Source organism: Bos indicus x Bos taurus, chromosome 9 (assembly GCF_003369695.1).
Source record: "Bos indicus x Bos taurus breed Angus x Brahman F1 hybrid chromosome 9, Bos_hybrid_MaternalHap_v2.0, whole genome shotgun sequence".
Classification (NCBI taxonomy): domain Eukaryota; kingdom Metazoa; phylum Chordata; class Mammalia; order Artiodactyla; family Bovidae; genus Bos; species Bos indicus x Bos taurus.
The window spans coordinates 14,958,853-14,978,175 of NC_040084.1; the positions used below are offsets into that span (position 1 = coordinate 14,958,853).

Sequence of the window (19,323 nt, forward strand, 5' to 3'; positions counted from 1 at the left end):
AAAATAGCTCCAGTAAACAAGAGAGTAAATTAGGCCCCAGCAGATCCAGCACAGGAGGGCGCAATGAGAGCATGGAGTAACAGCTGTGTAGCTCACCAAAAAATCACCAGCACAGACTGGCAGAGAAGGACGACTGCAGGACAGACCTTCCTAGTAAAAACAGGGAATCGGGTTATCTGATATTTGGAGACAAAATCCATCAAAAGATCAGCAATGAGAACATGATGGACCTGCCAGAAAAGCTAGAAAAATTTTAAGACAGGCTTCCAGAAAGTTATGTAAATGTTAAAAAGTAGAATGATTATTAATTCTGGGAAAAGTAAAGTGTACAAAGTATAATCTTGGCACTCTCCTTTGCTCTACTGTATACAGTATTTTTAAAGTCATAATTAAACAATAGTTAATGTGTTTATTAAATATTATAACTATATAGTAGGAGAAGGGGAGATATGTGTGTTAGCTAAATCGTCAGTAATAGCATCAAGAAGACAATAAGGTCTCAAGTTATTCAATCAAGCAATAGTAGAATAGGCATGTTATTTAGATACACCAAGATAAATACCAAAAGTAACAACTTTTGAAGTCAAAGTGATCACCTCTAGAAAAGCTGGAGCAGGTACTGTTTTTCATCTTAATGCCTTCAGATATTTTTTTAACTGTGTACATTAGTTTGATAAATTTTAGATATATAAAAGGAAATAAGGTCACCATGGTCTGACTCGATTTTAGACATATTTATTCTGAAATTTCAAATGACATTAGGGGAAATATAATTTTTATGTTTACTGAAGGGCATGGACAAGAAACCAGCTCTAATACACTTTGCTAGATTATCCAAATACTACATTTATGCATCAAATTCTCCTTGAAACAGCACTTCCTTACTCCCTCCATCCTCCCCTCAAAATAGCCATGTTCACAAAGAACAGAATTCTGCAGCTTAACCAGCACAGGATGACAGAGTAACGCGAAGGCAGTGTTCCCATGAAGACAGGAGATGAGAGGCTTAGCAGCAACCATTAGGCGTACCTCTCAGCCGCTCCTCTTTCCTAGTCTGGCTTTTCATTTCTTATGCCACCCCCCCACCTTGTTCATTATTTTCATCGCCCTTGTCTCCCTACCAGTTTTTCATTTTCTATTTACCAAAAATTTCCCTCGCTCTAATACCAAATCTAGCCTGTCTGCCTATAACTGAGGTTATACTCTGACCACTTCCTAAGGAGAACAGATGCTGCTCAGTAGTGTAGATATATCTTGCAATTAATGCTGTTAGAGTGACTAATACACATACAGATGGCAATCAAATCTAGGCATGGAAATGTTAAAACCTGGACTCATTGAGCTTGGGCTAAAATTTAGAGCTAAATATTAACAACAATACTGGGGCACTGTTATTTTAGCAAGACACTTAAACATAGCAAAATTAATATTTTTCATTTTTATTAATACAGAATATACTAACAGTAAGTTATCTTTCAATATAATCAAGCTTACAAATAAACTGTTACTAACCAATAAACAAATAATAGTCACTTGACTTCTCTTGGTTGAATAATTCTCTATTAGGTAGTACAGTTATTTTTACCAATTTATTTTTAAACTGCTTTATGATTTCAAAGAAATTTCTTAGTCTTTACATATTAAATAATTCCATCAATTGGGAACTTCATATATCACAATTATTTCCAGCAAGTTAATGTATTCTTCAATGCCTTCTACTCAACCTAGTTGTCTTAAAATGCATTCTGATTCTTTGAAAGCTGAGTATGACATTGGTGTTTCCAAAAGTGAGCATAAAGCCCATAAGAAAGAAATGTTTTCCTTCCTTCCCCCAGTCACAGAGGCCATATGAGTGTTCCACATTCTTCGTATTTAGCAACAGGAATCCCTTACAACTCAAATGGCAGCAGACAAGGCAGAACTTAGGCCATCAATGTATTTGTAAAAACAGATAAAACTCCAAATATATTTTAAGATTCCATCTTCACCACAGATGACAAAAGGTTGGAGAGGCTCTTCGACTTTTCTGTAGCGGCAATCCTGGTCCCCCAGTTAGAAAAAGAGATGCAGGATGGCAGTCAGTCCTTCTTAAACAGCACAAACTCAACCTGCAAATACTGGCAGAAGCCCTCTCCCCTACTGATATATCCCAGAAAATACACTGCCATGTGCAAGAGGGTCAATTATCAGAATAAATAACCATATTCTGAACGACTGACAAAAACATAGTTTTACACAAAGAATACCCTATGCACTCAGAAACTTCAGGATAACCAAACATTAAGTACTTCATGCAAGTAATATTCTGTTAAGTATGAACCACAAGTTCTTTTAACTGAATTTCATATTGTACAAAACTTAAGTGTGGCACATTTCTACTATTACCATTACATTATTTTTTTTTAAAAATGTAGTCAAAATTGATACATTACACAGACCTTTTGATTTAACATATAACCAAAGGAAACCATTACAAACTCTTAATTCAAACAGGCATTTTTCTATACAAACATATGAGTTATTTTAGTTTAAAAAAAATAGCCATTTCAATGCAATTAAGCCACCTCTGATTAAGACATACATTTCATGCATGTGAAAAAATAAGTTTACATTCAAGAATCAGTTCCATAGCAAACAAATTACAGCATTTATTCAAGAAGGAATATTAAAAATAATTCCAGTTAATAGAAAATAAAATAACTTCAAGCATATATATTATAATTTACCGTGTACATACTCCGAAATCTCCAGAATTTAATTAGGAAATTTAAAGAATTTCTTTTGAAAGTACGTCTGAGAAAAACCAACCAAAACAATTGGTGCCATAACTAAAGAGAATGTCCGTACACATCCACATTTGACCTACATGTAAAAACTGGATGAAATATAGAGGAAATAAAGGTTACTGTTTTCTAAAACCTCAGAAATATAATATTAGTACTTAGGTCAAAACACTTACCTGCAAATTAAAAACAGCTTGAGGTATTTCCAATGCTGAAGCAAATTTCTGAATGTTAAATACCACAAGAATGAAAACAGTCTCCTTTGAACATTTATACCTGGTTTATAGTTGAGACAGAAGACAAGGTCTGCCAAGAAGTTTTCCCCTCTCACCTATATTCTTGGATCCCTGATGAAGTGTAAGCTTCAAGGGAAATGGTCACGTGTAAAAACAGCAAGATGAGTTTCCTGACTGCAACATCTTAGCCAAAATGGGAAGTGGAATTTTAAATTCTCCTGAGACCCACCTGACCTCTTCAGACACGAGCATTAATTCCTATGCTAGCCAGGTTAAGCATGTCCTTTGAAATCAAATCTAAGCTTGACAATTGTACTGGATAAGCTGAATACAGGAATCACCTCAACAAAGATGGTACTTTAAGCCTTTACACACGACACATGAAAATGATGAAGTGTTTTATTTAGATTTGGTCTTCATCTTTTTGTAACTCTGGATCCTGAAAGGTTAGCAAGTCGTTATACTCATACATCTTGTAATCCCGTTCTTCACACAACAGGCACACATATACAGTATCATATGTCAATATATTATCATCAACACAGCATAAACATATAAGCAGCAGACGCATTTCACATGAAAGAGGCTCTATGCATCACACAGCCTGTCCCAACAAAAAAGAAACATCATAATGCCATTTCAACAGTTACAGTGTTGATATGATCAGTATAGCTAATCTGTTTTATACCCGTCATATATTTTCATAAGTCATCCATAAGGAAGAAGCAGAAGACAAAGACTGCTTTTTAAAAAATGTTATGTGCCAACTTCAAAAATGACATACTAACCAGAACATCAGCATTTGAAAGCTAGGTTGAATAGGACTGGCCTTGATGCACATGCAGTAAATTTGTTTTCAGAATATAAAATTAAATGGTAATGTCAGCAGTATTACTACTGTTTCTATATTTATGATTAATTACTAGCAGTACAACTCCCAGAAGAAAGGAGATGGATCCAATAGTGATGTAAGCAATCCCCAAAAATGGATTTTTTCCTCCCATCCATGAAATGGTGCTCAAGATCATCCGCTTCCGTCCATCAAATGAATGTACAGGGTAATCTGAAGAGTGTATAGGAAGACATCCATGTCTTGTTACTTGGTGTTTAAAATATAACTTAAGTTGGCATTTAATTCCTTGTAATTCATTGGTATAATTCTATGATAGATACCTTACTCATATGTTCTAAATCACAAAATAATTATACAATTATTACCCTAAAGGATTGATTTCACAAACTGTTAGTAGTAGAAGCCAATATAGTTTACAAGCAAAAGCAACTAAATTTAAGAGTTATGTAATTTCTCAGATATTTCTGTTCTCATTACACAGAAGGGGTAAAAGGCCTGTAATGTGAAAAAAAAATATTTCAGATAAACAGCAATGAAACCCATAGAGGAAAACGAGGTTGACAGACCAGGAGAAACAGGAAGAATGAAGGGACTGGGGCACTTTTTGAGCAATGAGCTCAAAACGCATGTGTAGCAAGAGTGTCGTTCTGAGAAGGTGGAAGGACGCAGCACAAGACAAAAAGCATGACACTGAAGTTTTATATGGCGGACTTGGAGCAATGAGAAAACTCAGTGTGACACAGAGTCAATGGCTAAAACAGAGTGGAAATGAAGGAAGAAATGGGACATCAACATACTGGATGAGCTACATCCATGGACAAATTCCAGGATTCTGGCAAGAGTTAGGGCAGAGAAGAAGACAGAACTAAGTCCCTAAGCTAAAGGTTCACAACTTCTTCAGACGCATCTTTTGAGTCAAGTGTGAGAGTTCCCATCTGTTTCTCCAGCTTCTGTAGCTCCCCAGCCTGGAAGACAGGCCCTGTGACTCCAAAGGGAGGCTCAGCTCTACTAGTTCTTAAATCAATCGCAACCCAAGCCAGGAATGATTATGAGTTCTAACTAACCCAATACTCTATGGGATGTGGTATCAAATCACCCAAGCTAGTCTCTCAATATCCCAACTCTAAAAAGGGGGCTTATACCTTAATTCTAATATCTAGTTTCCACCTTAGACTCAGTTTTGATAATCAACCCTTGATGTTTTGCAGGTCTCATTTCTGTCTTACTGATTTTCAAAAGACTACATTTCTCCTAACAGTTTTCTTGGTGCAGATTATCTGTCAACTAAGAAACCCTGCAGAGAAGGCAATGGCACCCCACTCCAGCACTCTTGCCTGGAAAATCCCATGGACGGAGGAGCCTAGTAGGCTACAGTCCATGGGGTGGCTAAGAGTCGGACACGACTGAGCGACTTCACTTTCACTTTTCACTTTCATGCATTGGAGAAGGAAATGGCAACCCACTCCAGTGTTCTTGCCTGGAGAATCCCAGGGACGGGGGAGCCTGGTAGGCTACTGTCTATGGGGTCGCAGAGAGTCGGACACGACTGAAGTGACTTAACGTAACGTAAGAAACCCTGAGTGCTCCAAAGCCTTCCCTTTCTTGTGCTGTAGGCTGCAGGCTGCCCTCTACTTTGGCTACAGCCTCAAGATTATTCTCTCTGCTGCTGCTGCTAAGTCGCTTCAGTCGTGTCCGACTCTGTGTGACCCCATAGACGGCAGCCCACCAGGCTCCGCCATCCCTGGGATCCTCCAGGCAAGAACACTGGAGTGGGCTGCCATTTCCTTCTCCAATTATTCTCTCTACCAGCACCTAAATTTAGTCTGTTTGTCTAAAACTGCTGCTATGTAGGCAGAGTTTCAAAAACTTGGACACTTTCAGTCTGTCACTATCAGGTCACGCTCAGGTGTGTGCTGAGGTGTAAAATCAAACCACTAAGGATCCAAATAGATCTTTACTTTGAAATGAGGTCTATTAATTCAACCATTTATTAATCTAAACTGAAAATATGTATTTATAGCTAATTTGGGTTCAGTTCAGTCGCTCAGTCGTGCCCGACTCTTTGCGACCCCATGAATCATAATTTGGGTTATGAAAAATCAAAAATGTAAGATCATCAGCAAACACTTAAATGCTAATATCTGAGCTATTTTCATCCATGATATATACAAGCAATGGGCTAGAGATTAAATAAAAGTTAGTGCCCAATATTTCTAGCTTAGAAAAGACTCTGCACCCAGGCTGATATGGACAGGTCTGACTACTTGATTGAACCAGCCAGGGGTGCAGCCTACAGTTGTGGTTGATGGTAAAGTCAACAGCCTTTGGAGTCAGCAGCTTGATTCCGAATCCCAATTTTTCTACTACTTGTGTAATCTCAGATAAGTTATTTAAAGGCTCTGTGTTCCTGTATTCTTGTCTACAATACGGAGATGATTCACAATGCTTGAAATAAATAATATATGCAGAGTATTTAATATAACTGACATAGAGTTAGGATGAAATAAATGGTATTTATCAGCACTTAAAAGTCTGCCTAAATTATTAAGGTAGAACAATACAGCTAATGATAAAAATGCTTTGGTACTGTAAAAAGAATCATTATAAATAATTATGTTGATATGAAGTAACAAATTCATTAATTTTTAATATCTAAAAAAATTTTTGAAAAAAAAAAATATTGAAACAGCCCACTACCACCAATACTTATTTGCTAAGCACTAGGTATACTTACTAGCCTTTGTATTAAACTCAATCTCTCTTGTAAAAATATCTAACTTATTAATAAATCTAGCACTACATTTTAAATACTTTACTAAGTAATATGGGAACCCCTGATCACTTTTTCACCAAATAAGATGCTTGAATTCTAGTCCAAAGTATATAAAAATTAAATATGTTTCTGGAAGAAACAAGTTAAAAGAGACTTTCTCATACATATACACATACTCTTACAAAAATGCAGTGAACAAAACTAAAGTACAAAGTAGCATGCCACATAACAGACAAAGTTGGACTATACTCCTTTCAAATTCTTTGAATCTGTGTACATGGCCAAAAAAGGATACTGTATGTGATATTCAAATAGTATCGTCCAGCTGGTAATGTTGGATGTAAATCATTTTTCCGCTCTATAAGACGATATAACTTACGAAAAGTAGGTAATGCTGCAGTACGCATCCAAACAATAAAATCCTCATTTATGAAGCCATTATTATCTTCGTCAGAATCCAACATGTAAACTGGTTTAACCCAGTTTACTGGCTTTGTTGTGCCTTAAACAGGAGAGATGGGAGTGGAATGGGGAGACAAAATATTCCGTTTTATTAAGAGTTTCAATAAAAAGTCATACTCTGATAAAACAAAGATACACAATATGAATATTTTCCCTACGTGCAAAAATAGAAATATAGTCATATTCTAAGTCTTAAAATCTAAAGAGAAATCAATTCCTCACATAAAACCTTAACAAATAATTACAAAGATTTGACTGATATCTCAAGAGATTACTAAAAGTAGGCTACTGAGTATGTACCAAAAGGCAGATGACTTAATGCAAAGATGTAATGGTAAGAAACATTACATTATGGAATAAAGGAGGCAAAGAAAAAAAAATTTGGACTTATAAATTTTAAATAAATACTTGTTTAAAATAAACTTTGTTACAACTTTAAAAGATTATAGCTGAAACACATAAGAAAATACCAGAGAAATTCAAGATGAACAGTATATGTTTCCTTTAGAATTTTAAAACGTTAGAAAATGCTACATATTTTCCCTAACTTGACAGGAAGAAAAGTTGTTTTTAAAAAACCATAAACTTTTTTAAGATCCTGAAGACAGAAAATTTTAGGTATTTCATTAAAATACCTAGATTATGTTTTAAGCGATAACAGTAATACTTTACCTTTGAATCGTTCTTCTAAGGGATCTGTTCCAGGGGGATTTCTGAATTTTACATTTTTATCTGTCCACCAAGCAATACCTTTCTTTTTCAAAGGAATAGGCGTAAGATCAGATGCATTGCCAACCTGAAACAATTCTAGTGTATCTGGACACAAGAAAAGAGAGATATTACTAAACATCTACTGAAAATCCACAGTAACAGCTTTACTCCATGAGAAATGAGGATCTGGTATTTGCTCCCCAAAGCAGTTTTAACAAAGCAGGCACATGATGTGCATCTGCTCTTGGTTATTTACATGTGAATTAACTATGGTAACTTTGTGATCCTAGATGAACTTGCCTTCCCTCAATACAGTTCCAAGTCATTTTCCTACATGGCTAGCTGGTATGTGGTAAGGTCAAATGTTTTAATATTAACACAAATAAAACAAGTTGCAAGGTAAATCTGCCTCTCCTATTCTTTAAAAAAAAAACACACATTGCTAAATAGCTTCTAGCTTAACCAAATTCTATATCTGCACTGTTCAACATGGTAATCCCTGGCTATATTGCTACAGAGCTCTTGAAATTAATGCCTGTCCAAATGAATATGTTTTGTAAGGATATAATATACATCAAAGATTTTATATAAAAAATTAGTATATAAAATATCTCACTAATAACTATATACTGAACATCACTTACATGCTGAAATGATAATATCTGGGGCATACTGAGTTTAATAAAATATTATTAAAGTTAATTTAACTTGGTTTTATTGTTTTTAATGTGACTATCAGAAAACTTAAAATTATATACATGTCTCACATTTATGGTTCATATTATATTCATATCAGACAGTGCTGTAGCCCCTTTTTAGTGGTATAAGTATTCAAAGTTAGTTTATCATATGTGAAACCAGAAGTAGCAGACTGTCTCTGCTTCTTTCTTCTCAGAGACATAAATTCTTAAAATATAAGAATTCACAAAAGAAAGTCATAAAGCATTCCAATATCCCACTGCAAAACTAATATTATGTATTTATCTTAAAGCTGTTGAATTTTACAATTTCATGTTCCTGTTCAGTTGCTAAGTCCATTCTTGTCTCTGTAAGATTATACAAATATTCCTAACTATAGCATAATATATATAATCTTTGTTTATCTCTATATCATACCATTAAACATGCTGTTGGCTATAGCCCCACAAGGAGCAATTGGTTTGTCTTCATTTCTTCGATAAGGCTCACACTCCTTACTGGGATTCTGATATTCAAAAGGAAAGAAGAGAGATATTATTACCCAGGCCTCTGAGAGAACTATCAGCTAGCCCTAGTTACTGATTAAAAATTCAATGCCTACATATTTCTTATTTGCAATGCATACAGAGTGTCATACTAGAGACAGATTATAAACAATACCACATTTAACTATGCAAAATATATTCCTTAATATTATTGCTTTCTAACATTTGCACATATTTTGTTACACAGATACATGTCAAAAAGAAATTTTAAAACATCTTCATACCAACACAGAAATCGTAACTACAAACAGTTTTCGACCCAAGAAAAATTAAGAAGCCATCTATCGTCAATCCAGCTATAACGTAATGAAGGGAATCTTAAACTGGAAGTAAGACTGGAGCTTCTAGTTCCAACTAATGTACTGTGTAACTTCAGGCAAGTCCCTTGATTTATCTGGGCCTGACTTAAAAAAGAACATGTTCAACTAGATAATTTCAAATTCTGTAGTTTGGAGTTAAATCCCCAAATTAAATCCTGTGGAAAGAAGGAAGGGAGAGCAGGGAAGAGAGTTGGCTGACTGGAGAGAAGGAAGGAAAAGAAGTCCCAGAATATAGCAGTCTTCTCTAAATTGTGCATCCAGGTTAAAGAAAACAAACATGTTGGTAAGGCAAACAGCAATACACCTGTCCTCCAGATTCAGTTTTGATTTAGTCCCTAGTGAAGATCTCAAGGAAACATGTAATTTGTAGTTAATCTAGAGATTCTACCAAGTCTAACATGAGGTATATGTCTGAGTTATTCTGTAATTCCAAGGCCACATTAGGCCATGTCTCAAAACACATAAACAAAGCAAGATAGTCTCAGTTTGAAATTAACTAGAACCTAGCATCCTAGGGCTACTCCACTATCACCAATGTTGTCTTATATCTACATTCTCATTGGAAAAAGAACTACAGGAGTGAAAAAGACAGGAGAAGATTAAAGAAATGTGGCAGGGAATCTCATAAAGTCTCCTTAATATTTGACTTCTCAGCTTTTCAGTCCCTATGCCATCTACATTCATAAAGTTATTCTAAGGCCATGAAGATAAACAATATATAATTAGCCTATTATTATTTGACTGTTTTGATGAAAACTGTGATTTCAAGGAAAAAAGGTAAATAAACTCTCAGTGTGACATATATATATTGTAACCACTAAACTCTTGGGGGGCAAGGGAGGGAGTGGAATAGCAACTTCATTTAGAAAACCAGCAAAGAGAGGAGATGGTGGACTTGAGTCCTGAAGAACTGTCTTCTAGCTACTAAATTACTGAAGAAGGTTTAAAAGAAAGGAAATATTCACAACCTAGTCATCAGGTACTGAACTAAGCAATGTTACATACTTGTAGTAACTGCCTTAGAAAAACCATTTACTGAGTACCTAACATGTACCACATACCATGAAAGGTGCTAGAAAGGGATAAATGAAAGAAAAAAAAGTCTCTGCTTTTCAGCAGCTCACAATGTAACAAGGGAAACAAACCCAAACACAACCAACTATAATATGAAATGAGAGCCATGACAAAAGTGTCTATATTTATTCCATATATATTTATTAAATGCCTCTCATGTGTTAGGCACTGTAGAGGTACTTGGTACATGGTGATTAAAGAAAGTCATGCTCCCTGCTCTCATGGGCTTGCAGTATGGTTGGGAAGACAGAAGATAAGTAAATAAATGATACGGGGAAGTCTTTCTCATCAAAGTTAAGACCTGAAGAAAGTAGGAGACAGCCACGTGAAGAACATGTAGAAGAGAGCCTGAAGCAAAGAGAACAGTACACGCCATTTAGAAAGAACCTGGTATCTCTGAGAAAGTCAAGGGGGAACGTAGTTAAGAGTATGGGCAATAAAGAAAACGATAAGACCGGAGCGTCGTGCACAGCTCAGATCATCCTGAGTGAACAAACCACTGAAAGGTTTTAGGCAGAGAAATGGTATTCATGTTTTTTTAAAGATCACTCTAGCAGTTACGTAGAACTGCTGGAACGGCCTGGAAAGGAAGACAGAGAGTGGATGATATGGGGAGACTGTGTTAAGTAAAGTATGAAATGAAGTATGAACACAGTATGAATGAAGTACACACAGAAAGAAGTTATTTTGCATCCAGAGACACTAAACAGCAGGCCTGAGATGAGGGGACCTCCAGGAAAAGAGTAAAAACCACAATCTAGACAAATGAAATGTAAATGTCAAAATGGGCAGATTACGTGTGTCACCAGGCATAGTTCAGTTCAGTCGCTCAGTCGTGTCCGACGCTTTGCGACCCCATGAATCGCAGCACGCCAGGCCTCCCTGTCCATCACCAGCTCCCGGAGTTCACTGAGACTCACGTCCACATAGTCAGTGATGCCATCCAGCCATCTCATCCTCTGTCGTCCCCTTCTCCTCCTGCCCCCAATCCCTCCCAGCATCAGAGTCTTTTCCAATGTGTCAACTCTTCACATGAGGTGGCCAAAGTACTGGAGTTTCAGCTTTAGCATCATTCCTTCCAAAGAAATCCCAGAGCTGATCTCCTTCAGAATGGACTGGTATATGGCCCAGGGCAGCCAAGCCAAAGGTACATTAAGGATAGAATATAAAACCAAAAAGGCCAGAGTGGTAGGCTGACATCAGATTGTGAAGGGCCTTACATACAATTTTAAGTAACTTAGACTTCAATCTGTTTATTCTGAACATCTTTAAAATTTTTGAGAGCCATCTGGTCTTAAGTCATATATTTTGGTCTAGTCCAGGGGTCAATAAATGATAGGCTGCAAACCAAATTCAGCCCAGGACCTGTTTTTGTAAATAAAGCTTCACTGGAACACAGCTACACCCATTCACTTAAGTACTGTCTATGGCTGCCTTCGTTCTAAAATGGCAGAGCTGAGTAGCTGCAATGGACTACATGACCTGCAAAGCTGAAAATGTTTACTATTGGCCCTTTACAGAAAAAAATCCTAAGTTTAGTTGAAAAACTTTGCTTGAAGATTGGAAGAAAAGAATCTCGGTTTCTTTTGCCCTCTGTGAAGAGTGTATCTACATAAAAGAACTGTAAATAAACCACCACTTCTGGGTCTTTCAACACACACCCAATCTATGATCCCAATCGACAAATTCTGAGTACCTGGTGTGTCTCACGGAACATCACCTTCTCTGGACTTGTGGATCTAACAACATAAACCCCCACATGGACTGCAAACTATTACAGACCTAACTGGAATCTTTAATAAACTTATTATTTCTTAAAATCCCAAACATCAGGAAATAGCAATAAAACTGGGAAGGATAACCAAGGGCAATTATACATTTACCAGGACCATTCTGGTCCCAATATGGTTCTAAGATGCATTCTAACAGTCACTGTTTTAAGAGATCCTTAAATTACTGTGGGACTCCTAAGGCTTGCTGCACTGGCAGCAATAATATAAAATACCTGGGCACCAACCACTACTATGGAAAGCTGAACAACAGTCAGGAACCCAAGATCACCTAGTCCACAGGTTGCCAAACCGGGCTGAGCATCACAAGGGGAGCTTGTTAAAAACAGACATTTTAGAGCTCCAACCCTGTAGATGTAGACATGAAAGACTTAGAATTCTGGACTCTCTATTTTCAAAAAGCTCCTCAGACAGTTTTTCAGTAACCCACCCCCTTTGGATTTTAGTACTTAGGTGTCCCACAGGGTAAAAGGAAATGGCAACCCACTCCAGTGTTCTTGCTTGGAGAATCCCAGGGATGGGGGAGCCTGGTGGGCTGCCGTCTATGGGGTCACACAGAGTCGGACACGACTGAAGTGACTTAGCAGCAGCAGGGTAAAAAACAAAGAGCAAACATGTTTGATTTTAAAACATAATCTCAGAAATTAAAAGTAGTTTATTTACATATTCCTACCCAGTATAATAATAATGAATAAACCCAAACAGAACAAATTATATTCCCAGAATGCTACATCCATCAAAATTCCATTACAAACTGACTGTCGCTTTTGTTATCTAGTCGCTAAGTCATGTCCAACTCTTTACAACCCCATGGACTATAGCCCACCAGGCTCTTTTAAGTCTAAAATGCAGTTCTTGGGTACAATCTCAAAAATGACAGAATGATCTCTGTTTGTTTCCAAGACAAACCATTCAATATCACAGTAAACCAAGTCTATGCCCCAAACAGTAATGCTGAAGCTGAAGTTGAACGGTTCTATGAAGACCTACAAGACCTTCTAGAACTAACACCCAAAAAAGATGTTCTTTTCATTACAGGGGACTGGAATGCAAAAGTAGGAAGTCAAGAGATACCTGGAGTAACAGGCAAATTTGGCCTTGGAGTACAATATGAAGCAGGGCAAAGGCTAACAGAGTTCTGCCATGAGAACGCACTGGTCATAGCAAACACCCTCTTCGAACAACACAAGAGGAGACTCTACACATGGACATTATCAGATGGTCAATACCGATATCAGACTGATTATATTCTTTGCAGCCAAAGATGGAGAAGCTCTATACAGTCAGCAAAAACAAGACCAGGAGCTGACTGTGGCTCAGATCATGAACTCCTTATTGCCAAATTCAGATTTAAATTGAAGAAAGTAGGGAAAACCACTAGATCATTTAGGTATGACCAGAATCCCTTACGATTATACAGTGGAAGTGACAAATAGATTCAAGGGATTAGATCTGATAGACAGAGTGCCTGAAGAACTATGGACGGAGGTTCATGACATTGTACAGGAGGCAGTGATCAAGACCGTCCCCAAGAAAAAGAAATGCAAAAAGGCAAAATAGTTGTCTGAGAAGGCCTTACAGATAGCTGAGAAAATAAGAGAAGCTAAAGGCATAGGAGAAAAGGAAAGATATACCCATCTGAATGCAGAGTTCCAAAGAATAGCAAGGAGAGATAAGAAAGCCTTCTTCAGTGATCAATGCAAAGAAATAGAGGAAAACAATAGAACGGGAAAGACTAGAGATATCTTAGAAAAAATTAGAGATATCAAGGGAACATTTCATGCAAAGATGGGCTCAATAAAGGACAGAAATGGTATGGACCTAACAGAAGTAGAAGATATTAAGAAGAGGTGGCAAGAATACACAGAAGAACTGTACAAAAAAGATCTTCATGACCCTTATAATCACAATGGTGTGATCACTCACCTAGAGCCAGACATCCTGGAATGCGAAGTCAAGTGGGCCTTAGGAAGCATCACTACGAACAAAGCTAGTGGAGATGATGGAATTCCAGTTGAGCTATTTCAAATCGTAAAAGATGATGTTGTGAAAGTGTTGCACTCAATATGCCAGCAAATTTGGAAAACTCAGCAGTGGCCACAGGACTGGAAAAGGTGAGTTTTCATTCCAATCCCAAAGAAAGGTAATGCCAAAGAATGCTCAGACTACCGCACAATTGCACTCATCTCACATGCTAGTAAAGTAATGCTCAAAATTCTCCAAGCCAGGCTTCAACAGTACATAAACTGTGTTCTTCCAGATGTTTAAGCTGGATTCAGAAAAGGCAGAGGAACCAGAGATCAAATTGCCAGCATCTGCTGGATCACTGAAAAGGCATGAGAGTTCCAGAAAAATATCTACTTCTGCTTTATTGACTAAGCCAAAGTCTTTGACTGTGTGGATCACAATAAACTGTCAAAAAATTCTTAAATAGATGGGAATACCAGACCACCTTACCTGCCTCCTGAGAAATCTGTATGCAGATCAAGAAGCAACAGTTAGAAATGGACATGGAACAATGGACTAGTTCCAAATCGGGAAAGGAGTACATCAAGTCTGTATATTGTCACCCTGCTTATTTAACTTACATGAAGAGTATATCATGTGATATGCTGGGCTGGACAAAGCACAAGCTGGAATCAAGACTTCCAGGAGAAATATCAATAACCTCAGACACGCAGATGATACCACTCTTAAGGCAGAAAGTGAAGAACTAAAGAGCCTCTTGATGAAAGTGAAAAAGGATAGTGAAAAAGTTGGCTTAAAGCTCAACATTCAGAAAACGAAGACCATGGCATCCGGTCCCATTACTTCATGGCAAAGAGATAGGGAAACAATGGAAATAGTCACAGACTTTATTTTGGGGGCTCCAAAATCATTGCAGATGGTGACTGCAGCCATGAAATTAAAAGGCAGAGCTTTCCTTGGAAGGAAACCTATGACTAACCTAGACAGCATATTAAAAAGCAGAGACATTACCTTTGCCAACAAAGGTCTGTCTAGTCAAAGCTACGGTTTTTCCAGTAGTCATGTATGCATGTGAGAGTTGGAATATAAAGAAAGCTGAGTGCACAAAAATTGATGCTTTTGAACTGCAGTGTTGGAGAAGACTCTTGAGAGTCCCTTGGACTGCAAGAAGATCCAACCAGTCCATCCTAAAGGAAATCAGTCCTGAGTATTCATTGAAAGGGCTGATTCTGAAGCTAAAACTCCAATATTCTGGCCACCTGATGGGAAGAACTGACTCACTGGAAAAGACCCTGATGCTGGGAAAGATTGAGGGCAGGAGGAGATGTGGACGACAGAGGAGAGGTGGTTGGATGGCATCACCGACTCAATGGACATGAGTTTGAGCAAGCTCTGGGAGTTGGTGATGGATAGGGAAGCCTGGTGTGTTACAGTCCATTGGGTTGCAAAAAGTCAGACACGACTGAACAACTGAACTAAACTAAGACTCTTCTACCCATGGGATTTCCCAGGCAAGAATACTCGAGTGGGTTGCCATTTCCTTCTCAAGGAGATCTTCCCAACCCAGGAGGTGGAACGGGTGTCTCCTGCATTAGCAGGCAGCTTCTTTATAGCTGAGGCCAGGGAGTTAACAAAGCAAAAATCTCGATACTATGAGAAACAAGCAGGTAGTAACACATCCTCTGGCTGCAAGAAATCATGAATCTGTCCAAATTCCAGAGAAAAAAATTTTAACTAAAACACTCACTGAACAAAGGAAAAATGACAAGCAATATTTTAATTTCATTTAACATTTTAATATCTATCATTTCTTATTGAAATGAGAATTGCCAGATCTCACTGAAATGAGAGAACACAATTATCACATGTTCTTAGTCATTAAAACACCAGTTTCATGTTCTATCACTTTACTTACAAGCAAAGCACTAGGATCTCCATTTAGCTGACCATCATCTCGCGATTTCACATAGCGACGATGGTTTTGATAGAAATTAGACAGTCCATAATACATAAATACATTGCCCTAGAGAAAGGGAAAAAATGTTCATATAAAACTATTAAGTATAAAGTTTCATGCATACATAAAAACTATGTAATTTGGACTAGTTCAGAACATTGATAACTTAAAACAGGTACTGGGGTGAATTCTGCCAGAACTAGAAATAAAGTTAAAGAAAGCATGCTCCAAAAAATCCAAGAGTAAACTCTGAAATACCCTGAAAGACCTCAAAGATATCTATTTACGTTAAAACAAACAAATAGAAAAGCTCTCATGAAATCTATTAGCCTAGTTTGATCTACTTTCAATTTTAAATTGCAAAGTAATTATCTTCCAATTAAAATCTATAAATAACTTTTAAAAATTTTTTCTGTAATTCAGATTGGTCTTTACCCAACTAGCATCAACTTTTCAAAGATATAATTGTCAAGCTTTCATTTATTGCTCAAAATAAATGTTGAACCTGAATTGGGACATAGTACATTCTTCAACAGGATACTATGTAATATTAATAATGAATGAATTTATAATTATAAAGATAAGTCATTTTATAATAATCAAGCAAAATACTTTAATGTATGCAATGGAGTCAACTTGGAAAAATCCTAGGAAAGAAGAGTAACCTATATACACTATAATTATTTAGAAGATGCCATGTAGTCATCTTAAATGACTAAGAATTTTGGAGGTGGCAAAAACATTAGCTATTTTCTCCTTTCTCATTGCTACTTCTACAATCTGTAATCCATCCTTGATTAAAAGGAATTCAGAAAAGAAAAAGGATTTCAATAACTTTTGCTTTATCTGATTTGCTGTTTTCATATACACAATCATTTATTCAAGGCTTGATTTTTGAATGTCAAGTATGCCAATTTTTTCAGTCTATATAAATAAAATATTTACATATAAACCTTTTTTTTATTTATTCATTTATTTTGTTGGCTGATTTCTGTTCTCTGAAAAGGTTTTAGTCCAATTCAAATTTGGGCTTGTGAAAGAACACAGAACCCACAAAAAAATGAATCTGAGGACAATCACCTTTGTGGAAAAAAGTTCTGAAACCCTAAGTGTTTCTGAATGGGAGAGGACACTAATAGAGCTTCCAAATCATTGTAAGTCTCTTCCATGTCTTTAATTCTGCCTGTTTTGACAAAAGCAGAACTTAATGCATCTTTGAAGAAGGCAAAGGCACCCCAACTCCAGTACTCTTGCCTGGAAAATCCCATGGACGGAGGAGCCTGGTGGGCTGCAGTCCATGGGGTCGCTGAGGGTCAGACATGACTGCATGACTGAGCGACTTCACTTTCACTTTCCACTTATGCATTGGAGGAGGAAATGGCAACCCACTCCAGTATTCTTGCCTGGAGAATCCCAGGGACAGCGGAGCCTGGCGGGCTGCCGTCTACAGGGTCACACAGAGTTGGACACGACTGAAGCGACTTAGCAGCAGTAGCAGCAATGCATCTTTATAGCTTGTCTATCACATTAAAAAAAATAAAACTTTTCTGATGTTTTCTGATCAGATCAGTCGCTCAGTCGTGTCCGACTCTTTGCAACCCCATGAATCGCAGCACGCCAGGCCGCCTTGTCCATCACCAACTCCTGGAGTTCACTGAGACTCGTCCATTGAGTCAGTGATGCCATCCAGCCATCTCATCCTCTGTCGTCCCCTTCTCCTCCTGCCCCCAATCCCTCCCAGCATCAGAGTCTTTTCCAATGAGTCAACTCTTCGCATGAGGTGGCCAAAGTACTGGAGTTTCAACTTGAGCATCATTCCTTCCAAAGAAATCCCAGGGCTGATCTCCTTCAGAATGGACTGGTTGGATCTCCTTGCAGTCCAAGGGACTCTCAAGAGTCTTCTCCAACACCACAGTTCAAAAGCATCAATTCTTTGGCACTCAGCCTTCTTCACAGTCCAACTCTCACATCCATACATGACCACAGGAAAAACCAGAGCCTTGACTAGACGGACCTTTGTTGGCAAAGTAATGTCTCTGCTTTTGAATGTGCTATCTAGGTTGGTCATAACTTTCCTTCCAAGGAGTAAGCATCTTTTAATTTCATGGCTGCACTCACCATCTGTAGTGATTTTGCAGCCCAGAAAAATAAAGTCTGACACTGCTTCCACTGTTTCCCCATCTATTTCCCATGAAGTGATGGGACCAGATGCCATGATCTTAGTTTTCTGAATGTTGAGCTTTAAGCCAACTTTTTCACTCTCCACTTTCACTTTCATCAAGAGGCTTTAGAATTCCCTCTTTACTTTCTGCCATAAGGGTGGTGTCATCTGCATATCTGAGGTTATTGATATTTCTCCCGGCAATCTTGATTCCAGTTTGTGTTTCTTCCAGTCTAGCATTTCTCATGGTGCACTCTGCATATAAGTTACATAAACAGGGTGACAATATACAGCCTTGATGAACTCCTTTTCCTACTTGGAACCAGTCTGTTGTTCCATGTCCAGTTCTAACTGTTGCTTCCTGACTTGCATACAAATTTCTCAAGAGGCAGATCAGGTGGTCTGGTATTCCCATCTCTTTCAGAATTTTCCACAGTTTATTGTGATCCACACAGTCAAAGGCTTTGGCATAGTGAATAAAGCAGAAATAGATGTTTTTCTGGAACTCTCTTGCTTTTTCTATGATCCAGTGGCTGTTGGCAATTTGATCTCTGGTTCCTTTGCCTTTTCTAAAACCAGCTTGAACATCAGGAAGTTCATGGTTCACATATTGCTGAAGCCTGGCTTGGAGAATTTTGAGCATTACTTTACTAGCGTGTGAGATGAGTGCAATTGTGCGGTAGTCTGAGCATTCTTTGGCATTGCCTTTCTTTGGGATTGGAATGAAAACTCACCTTTTCCAGTCCTGTGACCACTGCTGAGTTTTCCAAATTTGCTGGCATATTGAGTGCAGCACTTTCACAGCATCATCTTTCAGGATTTGAAATAGCTCAACTGGAATTCCATCACCTCCACTAGCTTTGTTCATAGTGATGCTTTCTAAGATCCACTTGACTTCACATTCCAGGATGTCTGGCTCTAGGTCAGTGATCACACCATTGTGATTATCTGGGTCGTGAAGATCTTTTTTGTACAGTTCTTCTGTGTATTC

At 37.7% G+C, this 19,323-nt stretch overlaps 1 protein-coding gene across 1 annotated transcript in view; it reads right to left on the bottom strand.

Moving 5' to 3' along the window:
* Window positions 1–719: 719 nt before the first annotated feature.
* The window catches only part of TMEM30A (transmembrane protein 30A), a 46,609-nt gene continuing 28,005 nt past the window's right edge, over window positions 720–19,323 (bottom strand). Inside the window, 5 exon segments of the mRNA XM_027550952.1 lie at window positions 720–4,082; window positions 6,941–7,147; window positions 7,780–7,923; window positions 8,935–9,022; window positions 16,130–16,237. Of these exon segments, the coding sequence (XP_027406753.1) occupies window positions 3,889–4,082; window positions 6,941–7,147; window positions 7,780–7,923; window positions 8,935–9,022; window positions 16,130–16,237 (741 nt within the window). The 3' untranslated portion in view covers window positions 720–3,888.